The sequence below is a fragment of the Danaus plexippus genome, chromosome 8 (assembly GCF_018135715.1).
Source record: "Danaus plexippus chromosome 8, MEX_DaPlex, whole genome shotgun sequence".
NCBI classification, from domain to species: domain Eukaryota; kingdom Metazoa; phylum Arthropoda; class Insecta; order Lepidoptera; family Nymphalidae; genus Danaus; species Danaus plexippus.
This window is the reverse complement of record NC_083542.1, coordinates 10,121,393-10,142,706: the sequence shown is the minus strand read 5'-3', so window position 1 is coordinate 10,142,706 and position 21,314 is coordinate 10,121,393. Positions and strand designations below refer to the sequence as shown.

At 46.4% G+C, this 21,314-nt stretch overlaps 3 protein-coding genes across 6 annotated transcripts; 2 read left to right on the top strand and 1 right to left on the bottom strand.

Moving 5' to 3' along the window:
- Window positions 1-513: 513 nt before the first annotated feature.
- Window positions 514-5,566, bottom strand: LOC116774264 (nuclear protein localization protein 4 homolog). The gene is made up of 10 exons (XM_061521212.1): window positions 5,440-5,566; window positions 4,866-5,132; window positions 4,629-4,783; window positions 4,211-4,383; window positions 3,920-4,135; window positions 3,651-3,843; window positions 3,442-3,575; window positions 3,206-3,366; window positions 721-1,214; window positions 514-643 (listed from the first exon to the last, which is right to left on the bottom strand). Exons 1-10 carry the CDS (start codon window positions 5,458-5,460, stop codon window positions 631-633), a joined length of 1,827 nt encoding a protein of 608 aa, XP_061377196.1. The 5' UTR covers window positions 5,461-5,566; the 3' UTR covers window positions 514-630.
- A 332-nt stretch (window positions 5,567-5,898) lies between these two features.
- On the top strand, window positions 5,899-16,701 carry LOC116770986 (uncharacterized). Of its 4 annotated transcripts, none has more exons than XM_061521214.1 (13): window positions 5,899-6,028; window positions 6,644-6,756; window positions 7,565-7,656; window positions 9,770-9,879; window positions 9,959-10,216; window positions 10,619-10,785; window positions 12,382-12,494; window positions 12,966-13,113; window positions 13,181-13,371; window positions 13,449-13,637; window positions 14,072-14,128; window positions 16,116-16,288; window positions 16,365-16,701. In XM_061521214.1, the coding sequence occupies exons 2-13, from the start codon at window positions 6,669-6,671 to the stop codon at window positions 16,429-16,431; spliced, it is 1,653 nt and encodes a 550-aa protein (XP_061377198.1). In that variant the 5' UTR covers window positions 5,899-6,028; window positions 6,644-6,668; the 3' UTR covers window positions 16,432-16,701. The 4 variants fall into 4 exon arrangements, with proteins under 4 accessions (XP_061377198.1, XP_061377197.1, XP_032518566.1 ...); XM_061521213.1 differs by lacking the exon at window positions 5,899-6,028 and adding an exon at window positions 6,283-6,450; XM_032662675.2 differs by lacking the exons at window positions 5,899-6,028; window positions 14,072-14,128 and adding an exon at window positions 6,283-6,450.
- A 141-nt stretch (window positions 16,702-16,842) lies between these two features.
- Window positions 16,843-20,462, top strand: LOC116770981 (sodium-independent sulfate anion transporter-like). The gene is given in 10 exon segments (XM_032662642.2): window positions 16,843-17,349; window positions 17,798-17,968; window positions 18,448-18,668; window positions 18,805-18,886; window positions 18,889-18,957; window positions 19,038-19,202; window positions 19,278-19,439; window positions 19,507-19,607; window positions 19,674-20,012; window positions 20,089-20,462. Coding segments are annotated over 10 exon segments (1,752 nt in total). The 5' UTR covers window positions 16,843-17,108; the 3' UTR covers window positions 20,290-20,462.
- The last annotated feature ends 852 nt before the right edge of the window (window positions 20,463-21,314 follow it).

The following is a 21,314-nucleotide window of genomic DNA, read 5'->3' as shown; positions in this document are numbered from 1 at the left end:
ATTATCTAGCATTTGTAAATGTTGGAACCCCAACCGCCGGCTATAAGCCGAGTGCGGAGGGTTCCCGAGCCGGCGTCGCGTCCCCCCAACACACCATGTCGTGTCACACGTCCCTGAACCTGTCTCTTTAGCAGTTTCGGATGTCACAGTCCGTCTTCACTCCATATACTAACATCAATCCGACGCCCAATCTCAAGCTGTGTGCTCTATCGACGAATATTTTCAATGAAAGCTTGATTTTCAAACGTTTGCATGGTTATGATTGTCTTATTTGTGAATCAAATCAGTTCTTTATGAAGCGACCGAATATAAGTGAAAAAGATCGTCTCACAAATTGTCTCACGAGGAGATTGACGAATGTGATTCAGAAATGAGATTTTTTTTATACTATTAAAGCCTGGGAGTCAAAGAACGAGCTGTGACTAGAGACCTCACAAGGGGGCGGTGATATCTATAACAGCCGCGTGAGTATAGAAGGTGACGGCGATGAGATCGCACAATGAACTATACCAGAAAATATCATTTAATTTAATGTCTTATAAGTAAATAATATAAAACAAATAGCGGCTAGCAACTAGTAATTTCTATAGTCCGTCGGCGAGGAAGGACCGGCGGCCGACGGCGGGCTCGTTACATGGCGTTCCTGAAACACGAGAGAAAGAGCTGTACTGACACGAGTCACCTGACACAGAAAGAGACGGGGGGGGGGGGCTAGCTGACCTGGGCATCGCGCACATCTCACAGGCGTCCAGCGGGGCTGCGTTGTGGAACGTGCACAGCGGACACGTCCACAGTTGTGAGGCGGGCGCGGCGGGCGCGGCGGCGGCGGCGGCGCGGGCCAGCAGCGCGGCGGCCGCGGGCGACGCGCGCCACGCCTCGGCCGCGGACGCGTCGCGGCGGCGGACGGCGTCCAGCAGCGGCGCCAGCTGCTCCAGGCTCAGCGGCGCGGCGTCGTTGGTAGCCAGGAACAGCAGCACGTGCAAGTCGGAGGCCGCTGCCAGGAACGACTCGGCGCGCTCCACGTGCGCGTGGAGGCCGCTCAGGGACTGCACGTGCTGCTGCAGGGGCCGGTGCGCGGGAGGAAACGACGCCCGGGGGTCGAAGGTGGGCTCGCCTGCCGCGGGCGCCACGCCCACCGGCACGTCCACCAGCAAATAAGCCACCGGTAGCCTCTTCGCCGACACGCCTACTTCGTTGCCGTACGCATCCTTTTCCTGGATGAAAAATTAACATCACTTTGATTAATCTGCACCTTTGGTGTAGACTGTACGTGAAACTTTATATATGTGATTCTTTGTTAGTCACTCAGTAGGAAACACGATAACTATAGTATATATAGTATAGTGTAGTAAACCCTTTGAGAACACTTAATTTTACAAAACAATCTCAGATTGACTTAGTCAACAAGCGGTGTTCAGGAGTGCGGTAGAGATGTGTCTAGTCTAGATAACTAAGTAAATTCCTTATAACAATAGCAAAATAAACTGAGAGAACACATCCCAGGTTAGTAAACAGGCCCCGATAAGCTAAATTTTTTTTATATTTATCCATAAGCAAAAGATTTAATATTTTTTACACTATTGGCCCACCTCTTTTTAAGGACTAATACAGTAACCTCAACTTGAAAACTTGCCACCGCGGTACCTGTACAATGCACATAGGAAATGACGCGAGACAGACCCTGCTGAGTGTGGTTCGATTCAATTGACTTCCAAAACCTGTAACACTACAGGACGCGCGTCGACCGGACCCCTCGCATGAGACAATGAGCTTCTGGGTGAGCGTCGATACGCGTATACCGAGTCAGTGGACAAGGACTGTTCCGGTTCACGTCACACATTTATAGGGAGAGCTGTAGAGACGACGGTGAAGTGCTCGCAGCTTTACTCGAGGTCACGAAAACTGACGAATCCGTATACTTAGTAATATATATAAATATGAAAAGAAATGATGTTGTATTTTAAGCGAAGGAAATGAACACAGGGTTCGACCACCGACCATGAACCATCGACCTGCGATTGTACGGCTGACGTTTTATTAGCACATTACCGACATCTGGCGTGTATATTCAAATAAACAACGGACAGGCGAATGTAGTGCCATGTCACGCCAGTGTCAGCTGTCGAGTTACTGAGAAGTGTGAACAGTCATTACCTAAAAGAGTTTATAGTGCACTTCGCTCGTCGCGGCCGCGGCAGGGATGTTCCATACAGTACAGAATGTAAATATTGTAGATATACTTTAAAAGAAGCCCACCAACACCTACTGCGGCCGACGACTCGTAAGAAAAGAAGTGCTGTTCCCCGGAGCGCTATGTTGGTACAGGGCTTAAGATTGTTTTATTGCTCTTTACAGTTTTTATCCATACAGACGACTCTTTGACCGTCGGATCATCATAAACGTATAATAATTACAATCAGCACTAAACAATGAAATCCTAAATCAGCTAAATTCGAACCTGTGACTGCGGCGTCACTCGACTCAGCCGCTTTACCGATTGAGCTATCGGGTCTTAATATACCTCACTCATAAAATATATCGATTAATTATCTTTTTAGATGTCATTTGTTTGAGTTTTCATTCAAGAATCAGAATTTTGTTTTATTACAATACTAGTAGACCTTCTCTTGTCATATCAGAGACATCATTCAGTCCGAGGAGTGATTGAGAAACATAGTTCGTTTTGAAAACCATAGATTCTAATTAAAGCAACAAAATAATACAACGTTACTGTGAAGTATGAGCTCTTCGTATGCTGAAGGTATGCGATCTAACTAAACAACTGACAGACAACTGTCAAACAACTGACAGTTACCTATTTAAAATATGTTCAGCAAAAAGTACATGAAAAAAATTTTGCAAAATACTTGTTAAATTTTCTAATTTACTCGCAATTTTTAATTTTTTCTGTTATAATATACTTTTCCTGAGAATAACACAACAAAACAAAACTGTGAATCGGTTCAGCCGTTCACGAGCGATGACGTGACCAAGACATGCAAGGGGTCATTTTTACATATACAGATGAGACCAACCCTAAAACAGCCGACAGTAGGCTCTAACCCTGTGTGGACCGGACCATGGTTAGGGGAGGCGTCCGTGACAAGTAAGCGACACACACGAGTCTGACAGGTCACAGGTCGACGATCACGATTAACAGACAGGACACTCATTAGAGAAAAATATTAAAATGTCAGCTACTAACCTTATAGTAAACGTCAGGCACGTACTGTTCGGGCGAGCAATCCCGAATGTATCCGAGTTCGGGAGCGTCCCTGGTGGGCAGTAGGATGCCGTCCCTCACCAGCGCCGCGCACTGACCCGACACCTGATAGCCCTCCAAGTGGATGTGGTTGTCGGCGTCGCCTGCAACAACCGGCTCGTCACCCGCTCGGCACCCTCCTCACACCTTCCCCGCACTCTCCTCACCCCGACACTCACCTGTCACGCACACCGTCACGAATTTAGAGCCAAAGTAGCCGGACGACGCGTGCCTACACGCGTTCGGATGCTCGTTCTGGAAATGTCCTGCCGTGATACATTCCTGAGCGGAGAGGAAGTGCGTGTCCACACCCCTGAGGAGAAAACGAGCCGGTCAAGGAATGCGGAACGATGAGCGTGTGTGTGTTTGTGTGTGTGTGTTTCAGAACCTCAGACACTGCACCGTGCCGCTGACTAGATCCAACGGCAGCAGGTCGGTGAAGATCCAGCCGACACGCTCGAGGCCGAGACGGGCGGCAAGGCGGTCGAGGAGTGCGGCGTGGTCGTCCGACGCCAGGCGGACGGCGTCCCGGCTGCACTCCTGAGGCGGCTCGTAAACGGCGGCCACGCGGGCGCGAATACCTGCGGGGAAGAGGCGTCAGTGGTGGACAGTGGACGGGCGCGAGATACTCATTACGAGAGAGGAGGGAGAGCGCACCCAGCGGCACGTCGGGGTGGAGCTCGTAGCGGCCGTACAGGAAGCCCACGCGCTGGTGACCCGTGGCGCGCCAGTAGGAAAGGAAGCGCTCCACGGGCGCGGCGTGCTCCAGTAGCACGTTGTCCACATGGCGGTAGGGCTGCCTCGTGAGCGTCACAGCGCCCGGCTGACACGAAGAGCAGATGCCGCGGGGCCAGGGAGGGTGTTCCTTGCAGCCTGAGGAATAATACAGCTCGACGTCACCGACTCACCCGAGAGCTACCACTTCCCTCCAACCAATCGCCGCCTCACCTGGCTTTATTTTACATGACAGTTCATCCAGTGTAATGAACTTCCCTGATGTCATCTTGCGAAGGTAGGCGTGGAATGACATATGTTTGATGTTGTGTTCTTTAAGATAGCCCTCATCCCAGGGCTCCAGTGCCGAACAGTGCACACAACATCCTTTGGAATTGTGACGACATCTGCCACATATGTTCTTTTGGGTTAATTATTTTAATAACTAATTTTATATTAAGCATTAATGAGGACATGAACTGTCTCGTCAGTTGCTACCTCTTGTTTTAAAAACGTCTAAAATGTGACCAATGAAACCATACATTTATTACATATTATTCTTAATCCAGTCATAAAATAAAACCAATAATATCTAAAATATTATTGTATCTATTTGCAAAAGACCATTACATTAAGACTGATAATGACTTACAATTTTTCATCTCTCTGTCGGTGAATGCTGCCCGAGAGACGGTACAGTTGTAAATCTACCTCATGTTCTATTGGTCCCTTACTGACAGCATTTGAGGGAATCACTGTGGAAGGACCTGCCTCTGTTGATAGCTCTGTCAAAGGTTTGTTGAGTGGCTGCAAAACAACAGTATTCTATAGGGTTGCTGAGATGGAGAAACTCTTACAGAAGAGTATATTGAAGGGTGTCATGTCCTACCTCAGAACTAGTAGAAGGCTGGTCAAAGAGAACTGTTCCATTGACAGGACTCAAATAGAGCATGTCTCCATGTTGCAGACCGTACTCTCGGAGTTGACGAGATTTACTAGACGAAATTTCTTGTTTACGCGCGCGGTCTTTATGTAAAGCGAAGCCGAATGAGTTCAAGTTGAGAGTGTCGTGGACTCGCTCGTAGAGGCGCGATGTGACCTCGGTGTCCAGCATCTCCACGCGGGCTGTGCCCTCCGACGACTGGACCCGTAGCGTCTGAGGAAAACAAAACAGATAAGCTGAAAGCGACCCTCCTGTCAATATGTTTATGACAATGCCCTTCAATAATGTCGAGTCATCACTTCCAATAAATATATTGTATCCACTTATCATACAAATTTAAGTCTTTCCAAGGAATTGTTATATTTTGCAACGCAACGAAGGTGAGTAAGAAAATTTAAATCGTTGACAACAAATTTCAAAAAAAATTTGTCCTTTGTAAATTCCTATAGAGAAGACTACAGTCGACGGTATTTCAGGGATTACAGAGATAGAGAACTAATAACACACTTGAAAAGTTTACCATTTTTTTTGTTCCTGACATTTTCCTTTATAAATAAAATAATAAAATAACTACACAGCTCTACACTGACATGACAATTTTAGCAATTGACAATTAGACTATATGTCAACCACAAGCCATGACAACAACTTTCGTTTATTAACAAGAAAAGGAGTTCAACTTTAAAACTTGTATTTATGACATTTGTTTTATTTATGAAAACTATTAAAGATAAATGTAACATATACATTATGTTATTGTTATTGCCGTATATTAGTTACTATTATTATACAGTCCATTTTTAAATTATATTATAGTTATTAAATATTTATCTACGATAGCTATATTTTTATTTTTAAAAATAGCGAGATCTTTTTGAACACCGCTAAGAATTCATAAGCCTCATTTTCTTAGTAGCAAGTTGAGAAATAATTTCTATAAATATACAAATAACAAATTTTACATTAATATTTTTTTCCGTCAAGTCATTTCAAAATTTTACAATCACGTCACTGTTATCATCTGTCAATTAGTGTAAATAAAAGTTAAAAATAGGAAATAATAGCTAAAAATAATCCTCACTTGTTAAAAATAACTAATGAAATAAACGGTAAATATTCAAATAAAACATTTTTATGTATGAACTATAAGTCAAAGTCAGTAATTGTTTTAATATTCTTGTCTGAGAAATGGAGATAATATTTGATATCCAAATAATTAATACGGACAATTTTTTTGTATTGTCATATATTACATATTAAATACGATAATCATTAAGTGAAATCGAATCGTTAAGTAGGAGCATGTATAGCTCTACATAAGCTTCACCTATGTATGTTGTAAAAATAGTGTGTATTAGGTGGGTGTTCGATGTTCGTCGGTAGTCCTAGCTCCTAGCAGCACACGGCAGTCCGTGCCAGGTGCTCGTCTCGCTGCAGTCAGCGTGACGCGCGCTCTTTCTATATCGGAACTGTTGTCGTGCTGTTTGTTTACTGTGATATAACTTAGCAATCCTACATTTAATATTTGAAGGTGCTCACTTTTTTGTTGGCACAGTTCTATTTAAATTTAATTAATCAAATCCCAATTCCACTTTAAATGGATGCATTTGTAATATATTTACTACAATATAAAAATTAAAGCTATTACATTTCTATGATCTTTTCGGCCTGAATTTGTAAAAGACATTGCTGAGTATAAGTTGAGAAAATTTTACAATCAACAGGCCAAGAAAGCAGTGACGTCTCAGAATGTCTACTGAGGAGGGGGAGCCTGTGGACCTCTACATCTATGACCTCACAAAGGGTCTCGCTTCATTACTGTCACCAACTATACTTGGTAAGTAAAAGTTTCCCTTAGAACCATTTCCAAGATTTATATATAAAATTAGTCTTATTATCTCAATGTACATCAACAGCTTTGGCCATTTGTCTGAGATTAGAACATTATTCAGACTGGAGGTTTCAGTTTGTGATATATAATAATATCCTTTACTGTGTGAGAGCCTGTTAAAATGGTTTGTGTTTGGATATATGTTAACATTATAATCTTCCAAAACAGATTCTGTCTTTATAACATTGCGGCTAACTCTTTCAACTTTGTTATAAGTTATAATAGCATTTTTTTTAAGACCTGTGTGATGTGGACACATTCTTAGTACATAATATATCCATGTCAACATTATAGCTTGTAGTGTATTTTGAAAAGTGTAAATATAGTATTTTTATTTTATAATCTTAACTTCTTATGAGAATACTTTTCATTCTGGTGAAGAAAATATTTTCCTATCTCATATTTATCGAAATAGAAATTAAAGCATGAAGTCACTGATCCCTTGTAATGTCACATGTAGAGACATCCTTGTTTTGTAACTGATTACAGTTTGTGATCAAACAGACTCATCTCACTCATCATGTTAATGTCAGGTGAAAGTGCTCTAGCTTCTGTTATGTTGAAGGACACATTTTCCACTTTAATACATATTTACATAACAATAGTCACAAATCTGTATTAGTACTAAAAAGTGTATGTGTATGTGAGTGTGTATGTGTGAGGGTAAAGGACCCGGTCGCCTAGAGCGATTCTTAAAGTAACAACCCAGAATATGTTATAGTTGATTGTATGTGTGGTGTGTCGTGTGTTGCAGGGCGCCAGGTGGAGGGCGTCTGGCACACGGCGGTGGTGGTGTTCGGCCGGGAGTACTTCTACGGAGGCGGCGGCGTCACCAGTTGTGCGCCGGTGGGTACCCACATTCTATGAAGGTTCAGTGTGGTGCAGGCGGCCGTGGTCGACTTTCGACGTTCAGTCTGACGTCATCAGTCACACGACCTACTACGAGCATGACGTGTTACATAATAAAGACATGTCACACTCACGATACGTTCACACGTTTGTCCATACATTTTAATTGATGGACGGATATTTTTTGCAAAGTAAAATTAGACTCATGTTTAAATAAATCAAATGGATGCGTTTGTTTTATTTTTGTATTCGGTACGTGCAATAGTGGTCGCCAATTTAAAGGGACACCGTCAACCGCGCCATTCGTTTGTAGACGAAGTTCACATCTCGCCGGTCGATGTTTTAATATTATCAAATTATAAACATTTCACCGGAGAGCGGGCTCGTCGCCAAGCTTTCAGGAAATAAACACTAAGAATGGTCGCGCATATTTTCGTCATGATTAATCTAAAAATATCTTCTCCATAGTAAATAAGAAAAATACGTAGTATTGGATTTCATGTTGGTAGTATTGGACTCGTTTCATTTTGGTATTGTGAAAGTTGTTAAAAATATAAAAAAGACTGGAGACAGGACTTTCAGGACTACACCCTAGGACAGAAGCGACATATTATAAATCAGTAGTACTGTGAAAGAAGTGCATCATAAGTATTATGAACGTATAATATAATATAATAATATACCGGTAGCTACATGGACTATTGTCCACAACATTCATCCTGTCTCAGAGGTGACGCGCTTCACGTGTGTTCTATATTTCCACTCACTAATAATTCTCATATCTTCCATCTCCCTCGCACTCGTAACATCGCCGCATGTATTTAGCTCACTCACACTGAGACACATTTCTAATAGGAATGCTGTCAAAACAGTGAAAGGTGACTTATTTTTTTCGTAAATGTCACGAAACTTGGTCATCTTTTGTTCTTGGAAATGGAAGACTTTGGAAAGAAGAGAAAAATGTTACTGTTATTAAATATATGCGACTACCTATGTATATGCAATACTATTTTAGATATACAATTTCCTTGCAAAAAAAGAATTTCCTTACTTAGGTATAAAATAAAATTTTGTTGAACTAAAAGCAATGCTGAAACAAGCTGATAATTATAAAAATCTCTTCATTCACAATGAAACTAGCACAGAGCCATCAACATTTACCTAGTTCCCTACATTCTTGTCATCATCCGAATGTTAGAAGAAAGTGCTTCCCAGTGTTCCTTAATATAGATCAGAACCCCGACCCGTCTCACTCCGCTACAAGCACGACACATTCACAAAATCTCCCACTGTCAGCACTCACGACCACTGGACTCACCTCCGGTAAATATTACACGTAAGACAGCACGAGGACCTCCCTGATGACGTCATGCTCACTGACCAGTCACACAGTTAGATGATTCCAATTTACAAAATATATACCACTGACAATGAGCGGGCAGAGGATATTAAAAATAATACAGTTCCTGACGAACCCTCCATTAAGTAATTTTAAATAACAAAACCGTAATGATTGAGAATCATTCTTCTAGTGGTAACTCCAAATACTTGTTACTGTTATACAATAGTTATTAATGTTGAATGTTGCGGTGTCGCTCCCTCGTTACACTATGAAGACTCAAACTGTGTCTGACAAACGACAAAACTGAATTGGTGTTGAGAAGACAAAACGGCTTCGCAAACCTGATGACTAGAGATCTGCAGATAGACGGCTCGCTGACTGTACAAACATTCGTAATCACCTCTATTGTATGTACATATAAAACATGAGCCGGGTATTTTTAAAAACAAAGCGGTTTCTTACTAATACTAATACGTAATGTGAACAATAACATTTGCTAAACTGTCTATGCATATATATGTATATATACATATTATGGCTCGTTTTCATTTTAAAATTGTTTTAATGAGATAATCTCTTAAATTATAAAAGTTTTATCATATTAATAATGAAAGTCTCGTCACAGACCTGACACCGCTAACTTTATTTACATTTTTCATTTACTTCAAACCTTCCAATTGAACTCCTTATATTTTGTATACTTGTAAAATTTGTCTACTTGTAGTTTTACATACTCGAAGTTTTAATATGTCCGTTGTATGTTCGCAGGGCAGCACCCAGCTTGGGGCTCCGTACCAGGTGGAGCGCCTCGGGACCACGTACGTGCCCTTCCCCGTGTTCCAGGAGTACATCCAGGGGCTCGCTACTAGCTCCTACACGTCTGTACCATTACAACCTGCAATGAGACTGCTGTCTGATCGTACCGTAGTTTTCACGTGTATGTGTGTGTGTGTACAGAGGCCAGGAGTACCGTCTGCTGGAGCACAACTGCAACCACTTCAGCGACGAGGTGGCTCAGTTCGTGTGCGGAGCTCGCGTCCCCAAGCACATCGTTTCTCAGGCCGAGCGGGACCTGCCCCCGCCGCTGAGGGTGGCGCTGCAAGCCGCCCTCGACCACCTCGTGCCGGACGGAGCGCCCGTCTACGGCGGAGTGAGACACAGTCGCCGGGACAGCCCCGACTACCTCACGCTCAACGACCAGATCGAGGAGGCCAGGTGAGACGCGCCATACGACACGCGACACGACACGACACGACACGCGACCGACCGTGGCCGTGACTGTGCGCTGTGTGCAGTGCTCGGGGGAGGAGGCTGCTGGCGGCGGCGGCGCTGGCGGCGGCCGTGTGGCGCGTCTGGAGGCGAGTGACGGCCTCGACAGACGCGGACCACACACACGAACGACCCTTCTGAAGAACATTCGCCATCGGAAGAGAAGAAAACCGATCCCCCCCTCCGCTCCCCTCTAACCTCCAGTCCCAAATAAATGTTCAAATACCAGTGGAAGCTATTATTTGTAGATTAGATTTATATACAGTTCGTCAATGACTTATATCAAGCGACTCTTCTATCCGTGTGTGTCTGACTTCTCACGAGGTGACGACTGTCGGTTGGACACAGAGTGGCGTCCCAGGAGCTGGACGCGAGGCGGAGCACGCTCGCGGAAAAGTTGGCGAGGAAGGAGAGGCGGAAGGAAAAGAAGAGGAGAAAACAGATGGGAGGAGATCAGTCAGGGGAAGAGGGGGGCGGAGTCGAACTTGGACCCGAGGACACGGAGAGGGGAGGCGGTGAGTAAGGGGGGGGGCAGGCCTGATAATGTGTATGTTTGAGAGGATTTGGTAGTAAGTGTAGCTTCTTAAATGTAACAGACTCGGTTATATGATGTTGTCTCGCTAGCAAGACTAGCTAATAAGACTCACGACAGTAGCAAGGGTTCTTGAAATAGTAACAGCAGCCTCCGTACGGTGATCGGAGCCGGCCGAACATAATCCACTTCAGGCCTACAGAAAAGTAACTTTTTATTTTTTCACTTCGACCATAATGTCTTATTTCCTCTTTCGTCCACTTTATAATCTATTCTCAAAAATTACAAGATAATATGTAAATAAAAGGAAAGCGGCATCAGATGTGTTCGACAAAACCGTAGTTCATGGGATGTAGTGAAAGAAAGTCGTCCGGGTGGTCGTTGTTACTACCGGAACTCGCAGTTTACTTACTGCTCGACGACATTTTCAAATCTCAATTTGAATCCTGAAATTTAAAACTACATGTATCACCTAACGCTGTATAGAAATACGAGCAGGAGCTCTAGAACAAGAAAGTCATTAATTACATTTTGTATTGATGCAATATTTTAAACAAATGAATACGGCGGACCGTTTAGCAGAATCTCTTGTAAAAGTAGGCGATGTAATCCCCCTCGTCTATTTATTACTGTAGTTGAACGATCCTCAACTGGGTCAGCGACTCCGCTGACTCGGGCTCACGTGGCGCTCGGTGAGAGGTACTCTCGAGAACTCGTACTACAGTCATGCTATGTAAATCGAAGACTATTGAATGAGAACGGACAGTTAGGAGTTAAAGAAGGGGTCGTGGAGGGAAGGTTGTGATGGGTGGAAGAGGACGCGAAAGGCTGATGGCCGCCGGCTGGCTCGTGGCCAGCGGGCTGCGGGTAGCGGGTTTCGGCCGCCTCGCCTCACTCCCGGCTCGCTCGCTACCGACACCGCCCGCGCCGCGGCGACCCCTAGCTGGTAGGAACACGTCGTCTGTATTTATAGAGCTGACCCGCACTCGCTGGAGAATTCCGCGAAGTACTCGCCGACACCCGCTAGTAAACGACGCACAGTGATCCGCCGTCGACGAGGCTAGAAATAGATCGTGTAATAATAACCTAGTGTTTGCGGGACGATAGACGGTATCAGCTTCGACCACCTCCAAAGAGGAATTCTGTGGAATCGGTAAATAATTATTTTGTATATAGTACATGGTTCTCGTTCCGGTTGTGTGGAAGTGATTCGTTTTTAACTATTTATTATTACCGTAATCTTAAAATATCTGGCGACGGCGCGGCCGCCGAGTCTGTTAATAATAACAAATAGTGGAATCGCACCGGCCACTATCAAACACGCTCGGTCTCGATTACAGATATATATTTTGTGTAATATGCTCGGGCCATGCGTGTAATAACCTATAAAATGAACCCAAACATATAATACATATACGTAAACATTCCATTTCTTGACTAACGGTCAAATGTCGTTCAAGCCTCTAGCATGTAGAGGAAACGTTCTGAAACATCGACTGTAACAATATTATTACGTATAGTATAGACCCTGACCCAGTATCCTGCAGTATACAGTTCGTCGTTTTTTGTTCGTTTATAGAGATGTCTGAAGCGGTGGAGGTTTTGGAGGCTCGGCCCGGACCCAGCACGCCGCCCCGCGAGGATGATCGCCCGCGGCCCAAAGACCCTCCCATACTGTTCAAGGACATAGACGTGAGTCACACGAGCCACAGCACACCAGACACCACTCGCCGCACAAAACACACAACACACCTTGCGCCTATGAAGTTTACTATAGTTGATACATCTAGGTTGTCAGTTCATTCGGGTATATTGTATAGGTCCAATAGGAAGTTGCCGACATTATAAAAATTGTTTTCGGACCCTTTCTAGAACTATCAGCATGTGAGTCGGCGCAGATGTCGTTATGAATAAGCGAACATTACTCGCTCGGCGCGTGGGCGATACTAATAATGAATAATTTTGTACTTGAAAACAAAAATAATGTTGAAGATTACCTCTACGATGCCGGTCTTTGAAAATTAATAGTTAATCGAACATTAATTGGATGTTAACGTATTGTATGACTTGGTGCTAAAGATAACTTCCAAAGGTTTTCTTGGATCATAATGTGTAATTAAAATTGGCGTCGACTTAATTTGCACGTAACGAATACGACGCCAGGGCGTGGCGGAGTACGAGGCGCTCGTGAAAGCTCTGGAGGGAGTCGACCTCAACGAGGAGGAGCGTCGCAGCTTGGACGAGTTACAGCAATACCTGGTGGCCGGGGAGGGCTCCTGGGTGCTCGGGGATGACTTCCTCGCCTTCGTCGGTAAGTGTCTCCCTCCCCTGCCCTTCCCCTCTAGCGGCCCCTCTCACCCGCCGCTGTGCGTGTGCAGGTCGCGTGCTGTCAGACTCTTGCTTGGCGTCGGCGGCGCGCGTGTCGATGCTCCGCTGCCTGTGCTGCGCTGCGCTTCGTGAGGACGTGTCGCTCGTGCTGCATCAGGACCGTCGCCACCACGCGCTGCTCTCATACGCGTACAACATCGACCGCCTCCCGGTGGACGAGCAGCTGGCGCTCCTTCTGTTCGTGAGTATAGCCCTCGCCCGTGTCTCTTCTCGCCCGGTGTCAAAGCCGTGACGTGTCCGTGTCGTGTCGTGTCGCAGATGGTGAACCTGTTCTCGGGTCCGTCGTCGTCGGAGTGGTTGCTGTACATCAGCGAGTGGTCGGCGGGCGGGCCTCCTCTGTCCAACATCCGCGTCACCACCAAGGTGTGCGTGCACGGCGTGCTGGCCCCCGAGCCGGCGCTGAGAGACGCGGGCACCGCGCTGCTGTACAACGTAGCCACCAAGGAGGTAAAGACTGTGGTCTGTATCGCTCCTTACTACACTCCTTCTAATATTATAATATGTCGTGACCGTGAGGACCGCATCCGATAGCGATCAGCTGGTGACGGTGTTCCGGAAACGAGCGAGCGGAGGCTGCGTGATACGAACGACGGACGACTTGATCCCGAGTGTCATTCGATGTTATCGCACGATTTATGAGAGATAATATAAGAAAGGACACTCTCATATAATATGTCTGACAAGTGAACAAATATATGTGACAACATAATACGTCCCTGACATGCGCCTCCAGCTGACAAACAAACATACAGTAGTTTTGTTAAAGGTGTTAAAAAACGCGCAACACGCAACGAGTCTCTCTATGTATGGGTGTGGGTTTGTGTGTGTTTGTGTGTGTGTGTGTCCGTACGTCCCCCTGCAGGTATGTGTGTGTGTTCCAGCGCCTGTCGGTGTGTGCGGCTCTCCGTCGCCCGCTCCCCGCCGCTGCCAAGAGCAAGGTATACGTCTGTGAGGGGCGGGGCCTCTCGTGTATGTACCTATATTGTTGTATGTTTGTATGTTGTGTTAAGTGACGTCATTAAACACGCCGGCGGCCCTCACCTGACTTATGGTTACAGTGTTCTTACATGTACTAACGACAGCACTGTTCTGCTTAACATGATATTTGTGAAGTTTGATTAAATGAAGCATTTCACAACAGGAAAATAGTTGTTTACAAATATTAGTCATTTTATTGAACTATTGTTAATGATCAGAATTCCCGCTCGTAGCAGTCAGCTAATATTGACTCGAGCGTTCGTCATGTTTGTCGCCGACATGCTTTGTTACGATATCTCAATGTATGAATTACCTGCAGTTCTGCTCTCGCACGTCCGCAGGCATGTGATGTGCCTACTTCTATTATTATGATACATTAATTGCTAAGGCAGCCGTCACCTGCGTCTCGATAAATACGTATTCTCTCCTGTCCATAGATACCATTCTGATCGCGGCCAAAAACTTAATGTTGGAAAGTTACTATTACTCCTTGAAATAATAACTTAATATTTGTGTAGCGACTGCCGGCTCTTGTCATATCGCAATCGTAATAATGTCCATCTTTAATGTTGCACCCGCCTGTTGTTTGTATGTCATCATCTTGTATTGGGCGTCGACTAACACTTACATTCTGCTCATTAACCGTATTTTTTAACCGAACAACTTTACTCGTTCAGTTTTGACTTATTTTGTACGTAGAGAAAATCGTGACGCTCCCTCACTCGTCAGACTTGCAGCACGTGTACTAAGAGCCAGGTGAAGATAAGATGGTTCCGGATCCTCCTTCTCTCCTGCCATCGGTACTAAGCTTAGTACACCTTGGAAACTACAAAAAAGAAATAAATACGAGCTCGTGATCGGTCGACAGTGCGGAAACCCTTGCTCGTGTTTACTGAACCGAGTCTGGCCGCTTACATGATGCCGTCATATTCTTCGGGAAGTCTTCCATCGGCCACTGTATGTTCTCTGAACCTGATCTTATCAAACGGCGAGGACAAGAATGTTACAAAGTATGAGACGGTAAGAAGTCGTTGAAGCATAGTAGCGTTAACTGGCACCGACTGTTTCTAGGAAGGAAGGTAGGCTAGGGACAGGGGAACAACCTTAACCTGAACAACCTCATCCGTCTGAGGGGAGGAGCTACTGGCTACTCGATCAACACTCAAGTGACATCAGACACATTAAGCTGATTGTCCTTTAACACAAACCTCTACCAGCAGTACTAAAATGAGCAGCGGAATGCATACAAACTTTTCAATGTAGGTGTGAACAAGGCTAGACGATCGACAGCGCTGTGTGATGAATCTACAGGATCTCAAACATTTGAAGAATAGTTTTGTTCGCTTTTCAAAGATCTTTAGTCCGAGGGTCGTGTCAAGTTCACGGTCACACAAAGTCACGTTAATAATTAATAAATGCTTCATTCACATTTTTATCGACGCATATTTCTTGCCGAATGTGCGACATTAAATTAAAAGATATGAAATGACAGATGGCGTATTGTGACAGTAATGGAACAAACAAACCATAAAGTGTTTGTTTTTCGTAATATTCGTATCTCCCGCGAGCGCGTCGTCCGCCTCGCGCAGGATTACTTCGTTTACTTAACACGGTCTAGTTTATTAGCGCTCTGATCAAGTTCGCCTCGCACGCAGCCTCCTTTATTAATGTATTTTCAGCAAGTAGTGGGGAGCGGTTGCTAGGACTCGCTCGTATATTGAGATGTGCGGGTCCGATGCCGTTCGTCGCATCAGATGCGTGTCGTATTTAATATGATACCATCTCCTTCCCAGTCTCGTATCGGATGCGGTCCGAGGGCTCTTGTAGCCGTCAGTTACCGAACAACTTGTTACCTGATACATATCTCTGTCTTGTAGTCGGCCTTTTGATTCCTTTTTTCTTCTGTGTGTTGATCGTGGCTGGTGTGTGTTTGCGTGTGTCTCCCAGGTGTTCGACGAGGTGTGTGTAGAGCTGTGCATGGCGGCGCTCCAGCTGTGCTCGTCTGCTCCGGCCGAGGAGCTCCTGTGGCGCGCGCTGGCCTCTCTCGCCCGCCTCGCGGAACACTCACACGACGTGCCGCAACTCGTCGCACTCGTCGGACCTGACCCCAGCGCCTTCAGGTACACACACATCAACACACACAAACTCCTTCACCACTTGTCTACTCGACTGTACATGACGCGGCGCTCTGTGCAGGGGGACCAGCCCTCGAGTGGACGAGCAGGTGGACCTCATCACACAGAGAGTAGCGGCGAGGGGGTAGAAGGGGAGAGGGGGGAGATGGGAGGCGACCTGTACATATAGAAGACGGCGGAGAGGAGGGGCGGGGGGACCGGTACATTATTAATGGGTTTTTAATGTTATAATTTATAATAAAAGTTAGACTCTGAGCTGACGAATTCTCGATATATAACTTATACATACATATATGATTGTCGTTTTGTTAACGTCGCCCGGCGACGAAGAGAGTTGCTATGATGTAGTGTGAGATATGAGCGGTTGAGGTTATAAATAAACGGTTTTAATAAAATGTTGTATGCAGTTTGTATTTCACTATTCCTTTTATTTGATAAGTTTTAAATATTAACACGGAGGTAACCCTTTGGTAGCCATCTTAACACCCAACACGCCGATAGTTGAACTAATATTTGTATGAGATAAAATATTTACAATGAATATAAAATGTTCGGTAAGGAGTGACATGCAGCGGCGCTGTAGTGGAACCAGTTAGGAATTATCATCAAATAGAACGTCTTCATTAGAAGGCATCAATAAAGTAATCACAAGTTGCGACATCGACGACTGACGACTGACAACTGACGACTGACGACACTACGAGCGAGCTTATCGCCAACGAATATATAAGGAGTGACATTCAACGGAGAGGAGCACAGGAGGCCGCACCACGCAGCGCTCACACAAACAAATAGATAGAGAGAGATGACGAAACCGGAACAGCTGGAGGAAGAGGAGGAGCTGCAGCTGGACAGGGCGGGCGGGCGGCCAGCCCTGGAGCGCCTGCTGCCGGCGGCGCGCTGGGCCAGACTGTACTCGCGGACGGCGGCCGCGGCGGACCTGGTGGCCGGCCTCACGCTTGGCCTCACACTCGTGCCGCAGTCCATCGCCTACGCCGCACTGGCCAACATGCCCGTCCACTACGGCCTGTACTCCGCCCTTGTCGGTCAGTCCTCTCACACGCACATTACATAATGCCATCATTTGTACACACACACACACACAGACAGACACACGCACACACACAGACAGACACACACACACACACACACACACACATCAGACACGAGTGTGTAGACATGCATGGTATATGTCAGTCTAAACATCTAATGGAGTTTCACAGCCGAGGATAGCTTGTGTATTATTTCATTGATTCATTAAAATTAATTTGTCGGTGGCGGCGGTGCGGTGATGGATTCCATGCGAAAATATCTGAAATGATTTTTGATAAGATTGTATTAAAGATGTGAATACTTAACACAAGCCCTCGCCTGGTCCAGCCCGGGCGGAGGTTCTATGTGTCGTGTGTTGAGGGCGTGTGTATGTATGAGTGTTAATAGACACGCTCTTTTATAATTTTGTCCTTGCTGCGTGTCACGGTGTGTGTGTGTCAGGGTCGCTGGTGTACTCCGTGCTCGGCACGGTCCGTCAAGTGTCCATCGGCCCGACGTCCTTGACGTGTCTGATGACGTTGTCGGCGACCCGCGGCCTGCCCCCGGACGCGGGCGTGCTGCTCTCCTTCCTGGCCGGGTGCGTGGTGCTCGCCATGGGACTGCTCAGACTCGGTGAATAATACTATATTAAGTCTGTAGGAGCCGCGCGTCGCTCCCCCCGACCCGAGCAGATAACAGAGCCTATTACAAATATTGAATGTATCTTTTGTTAAATTTTATTTACACACTTCTAAATATGTTTGCCTTAGCTTTGGAAGTTGAGTAAATGAGTATGACATATTTATATAATTTAAATGAGATTAATTAATTGTGAATCGTCGACGCAAACAAAAACTTGGTCCATATTAAATGTTTTAGCAAACGCGGGTTCGTTGTGGAGGTCGAAGCCAGAGTGTTTCTCAAACAGTTACACGTCATCACTCCTCTGAATTGATTCCTTAGATGTCTCACTCGAACTCGTATCTCTTATTTGGAAAAATAAATTCGCAAACCTTGATTGGAAATACGTTTAATGTATAATTTTCTAGCAAGACAACACTATTTTGAAAGACACAACAGGTTATTTTAAACGACATTGTTTTCTATTGTAGGATTTCTGGTGGACCTGATCTCTCCAGCGGTGACGAGCGGCTTCACCACCGCCACGGCCATCATCATCGTGTGCTCGCAGCTCAAGGGACTACTGGGACTCCGCTTCACGGCCGAGTCTCCCGCCGAGAACCTGACGCTCATCCTGCAGCAGTGGAGGCTCGTGAGGACCAACGACCTCGCGCTGGCGATCATCTGTTGCACCGCCCTGCTGTTACTACGAGTAATATAACAATTGCACATGCACAAACACACACACACACACACACACACACACACACACACACACACACACACACACACACACACACACACACACATTACATTCCTGACAAATATTTTATACTTATGTATTGCAGAAGCTCAAGGACCTGCCGGTGAGTCCTAAGAAACCGAAGCTGAAGAAGGCGCTCTGGCTAATTTCGATCTCCCGCAACGCGCTCGGGTGCTGGCTGCCTCCACGTTCGCTTACTGCAGTTACGACCAGCGGCAGCCTCTGTTCCTACTGTCAGGTGTCGTCGCGTACCGTCTATTCAACAGTTACTATTATTTTCAGAGTTGTTAGTGATAAATAACATAAAATATATTGTAGGAAAAGTGGAGCCGGGCCTCCCCAAGCTCGCTCTGCCGCCCTTCAGCACCCGACTCGGAAACGAGACCTTGGGCTTCGTGGAGGTAACGCGCCGCCTCGGACACAACGTGCTGCTGCTGCCCTTCATCATGGTCATGGCTAACATTGCCATCGCCAAGGCCTTCGGTGAGTCTCGGTCCGTCCATCTTCTCCCCCTCCCCCCCTTCCCCGGGTCTTATACTGTGGTGATTGTGTCGACAGCGGAGGGCGGGCGCGTGGACGCCACTCAGGAAATGTTGACGCTGGGCGTGTGTAACATCCTATCATCACTGGTCCGCGGCCTGCCCTCGTGCGGCGCCTTCACCCGCTCGGCCGTCAGCCAGGCGTCGGGCGTGCGGTCGCCGGCGGCCGGGGTGTACTCAGGTCAGCGTGGTTCCTCGGCCGCCCAGTCCGTCCTTCGAGCCGACTCTCTCACGTGTGACCGTTCCAGGAGCCGTGACGCTGCTGGCCCTCGTGTACCTCACGGAGTACTTCTTCTATATACCGAGGGCCTGCCTCTCGTCCGTCCTCATCTGCGCCGTCGTGTTCATGGTGAGTGTCCGCGCCCGCCGCAGGTCGGAGGCGGTCGGTTGGGTCTCATGCGCTGGTCGTCCTTAGATCGACCTCTCCTTCGTGCTCCGCGCGTGGCGCTCGTGTCGCTGGGAGGCAGCGGTGGTGGTGGTGACGTGCGTGTCTTGTGTGGCGGGCGGCGTGGGCGCTGCCGTGGCAGGAGGCGCGCTATGCTCGGTGGCAGGCCTGCTGCGGGCGGCGTGTCCCGGCCCGCTCGTGCGTCGCCGCGGCTCGTCGCTGCTGGTCCGCCCCCGCCGTTCGCTCGTGTTCGTGAACGCGGATCGCGCGGCGAGTGTCGTCCGGTCGGCACTGGCCGCGTCGCCTCTGCTCCGGCGGGTGTCGTTCGACTGCGGCTCCCTCGTGTTACTCGACTACACCGCCCGGAGGGTGAGTGACACCATTAGAGGTCCGCAGTACCGTCGGTCGCTCGCGAGTCATCACTCTACCAGCCGCCCGTCCGCAGGTCCTGGAGCGGTTGATCGAGGAGCTGGAGGCGGCCGGGTATGACGTGGTGTTCTACAACGCGAACCCCGAGGTCGAGGCCGACTTGCGGCTTGTGGCGCGTCTGGACCCGAGCTGGCTCCTCGTGACTTCGTCTCCCGCCCCGCCCCGGAGCGCTCCTACAGGCGAGGAGGGGGCGCTGCTCGGTGACGCGGAGGTGTAAAGAAAGTAACGTCAAAAAGTAGAGGACGATGTTCTACCTCAGTTAATAATAATACTTAAATTATGTATTCCCCTACCCGTTTAGCATTACAAAGTTTCCTTCTTTCTATATCGTTATAGTTGGTGTCTGTAAAATATTAAAAAATATGTGACTAATAAAAACTTCTCGCTGTGTCCTTTCCTTTTGTTACGTGTAACGTTTCGTTGCTCGTGTTTATTCTGCTGTCGTCTCCTCGTACTTGTTAAAGCTCGTCCTCGCGTCGCCGTACCTTAGACGTGTAACTTGCGGATCAACTGAGCTGCATAAAGCGACCTTTGTAACTTTTTTGTTAAATTATATTACTATATTATTGAGCTGTTCTTGTTGGACGAGTATTGTGTTAAGACCCCTGCAAATATTTGATGCTTCAAACTTCACTGTGGTTAGTTTTATGCTCCCTTTATATATATCAATTATGAATATTGTTTCGAAATGCAAAGATTTATTTTGCGTTTTATTTTCATAAAATATGAAACCATTAAATGAACAACAAAAACCGTGTGAAACCTTGTACTCGAATTCTCCGTTGTTTTAGACGTTGAATATAAATGAATGCTGACTTTGTATAATGCTTTCCTTAGGAATTATAATTTCAAAATAACGGCCAAAAACCTTATAAGTCGCAGCCATCAGGGCCTATGGCCGATATGTTAGAAGTTAGAACGACCTTGTACCTTGTCTTCCATTCGGTCTTTATGTGACTCATGAGTCTGTACTATTTATAAGAGAAATCGCAGAGACTCGTTATTGAATAAGTGTCAGCGAGACGATGACTCGGAGAAGGGAGGTTCACCACCACAATCTGGTTGTGAAAGTCGACACAAGTGCTCCGGCATAACAGAGTTCTGGGTTCTGACTCGTTTTTCTTTCCCAAGAAGATACAAGAATTTCAAATGTTATAAAAGATAATCGCTGGTTGAAGTTGTAGTCTGTAGGATCCCTAAAAGCCTAAGAGCTCAAATCACACATCGTTGGGGCAGCTTATA

Bases quoted from the DNA above. Each gene is read 5' to 3' on its own strand.
- LOC116774264 (XM_061521212.1), bottom strand. From the start codon at position 5,460: ATGTCAGGAACAAAAAAAATG. The intron at 4,784-4,865 runs GTAGGACATGAC...GTTGTTTTGCAG, and splicing joins AGCCTTCTACTAGTTCTGAG to CCACTCAACAAACCTTTGAC. The intron at 3,576-3,650 runs GTTCTGAAACAC...TTTTCTCCTCAG, and splicing joins GGCACGGTGCAGTGTCTGAG to GGGTGTGGACACGCACTTCC.
- LOC116770986 (XM_061521214.1), top strand. From the start codon at position 6,669: ATGTCTACTGAGGAGGGGGAGCCTGTGGACCTCTACATCTATGACCTC. The intron at 12,495-12,965 runs GTGAGTCACACG...ATACGACGCCAG, and splicing joins TACTGTTCAAGGACATAGAC to GGCGTGGCGGAGTACGAGGC. The intron at 13,372-13,448 runs GTGAGTATAGCC...GTCGTGTCGCAG, and splicing joins AGCTGGCGCTCCTTCTGTTC to ATGGTGAACCTGTTCTCGGG.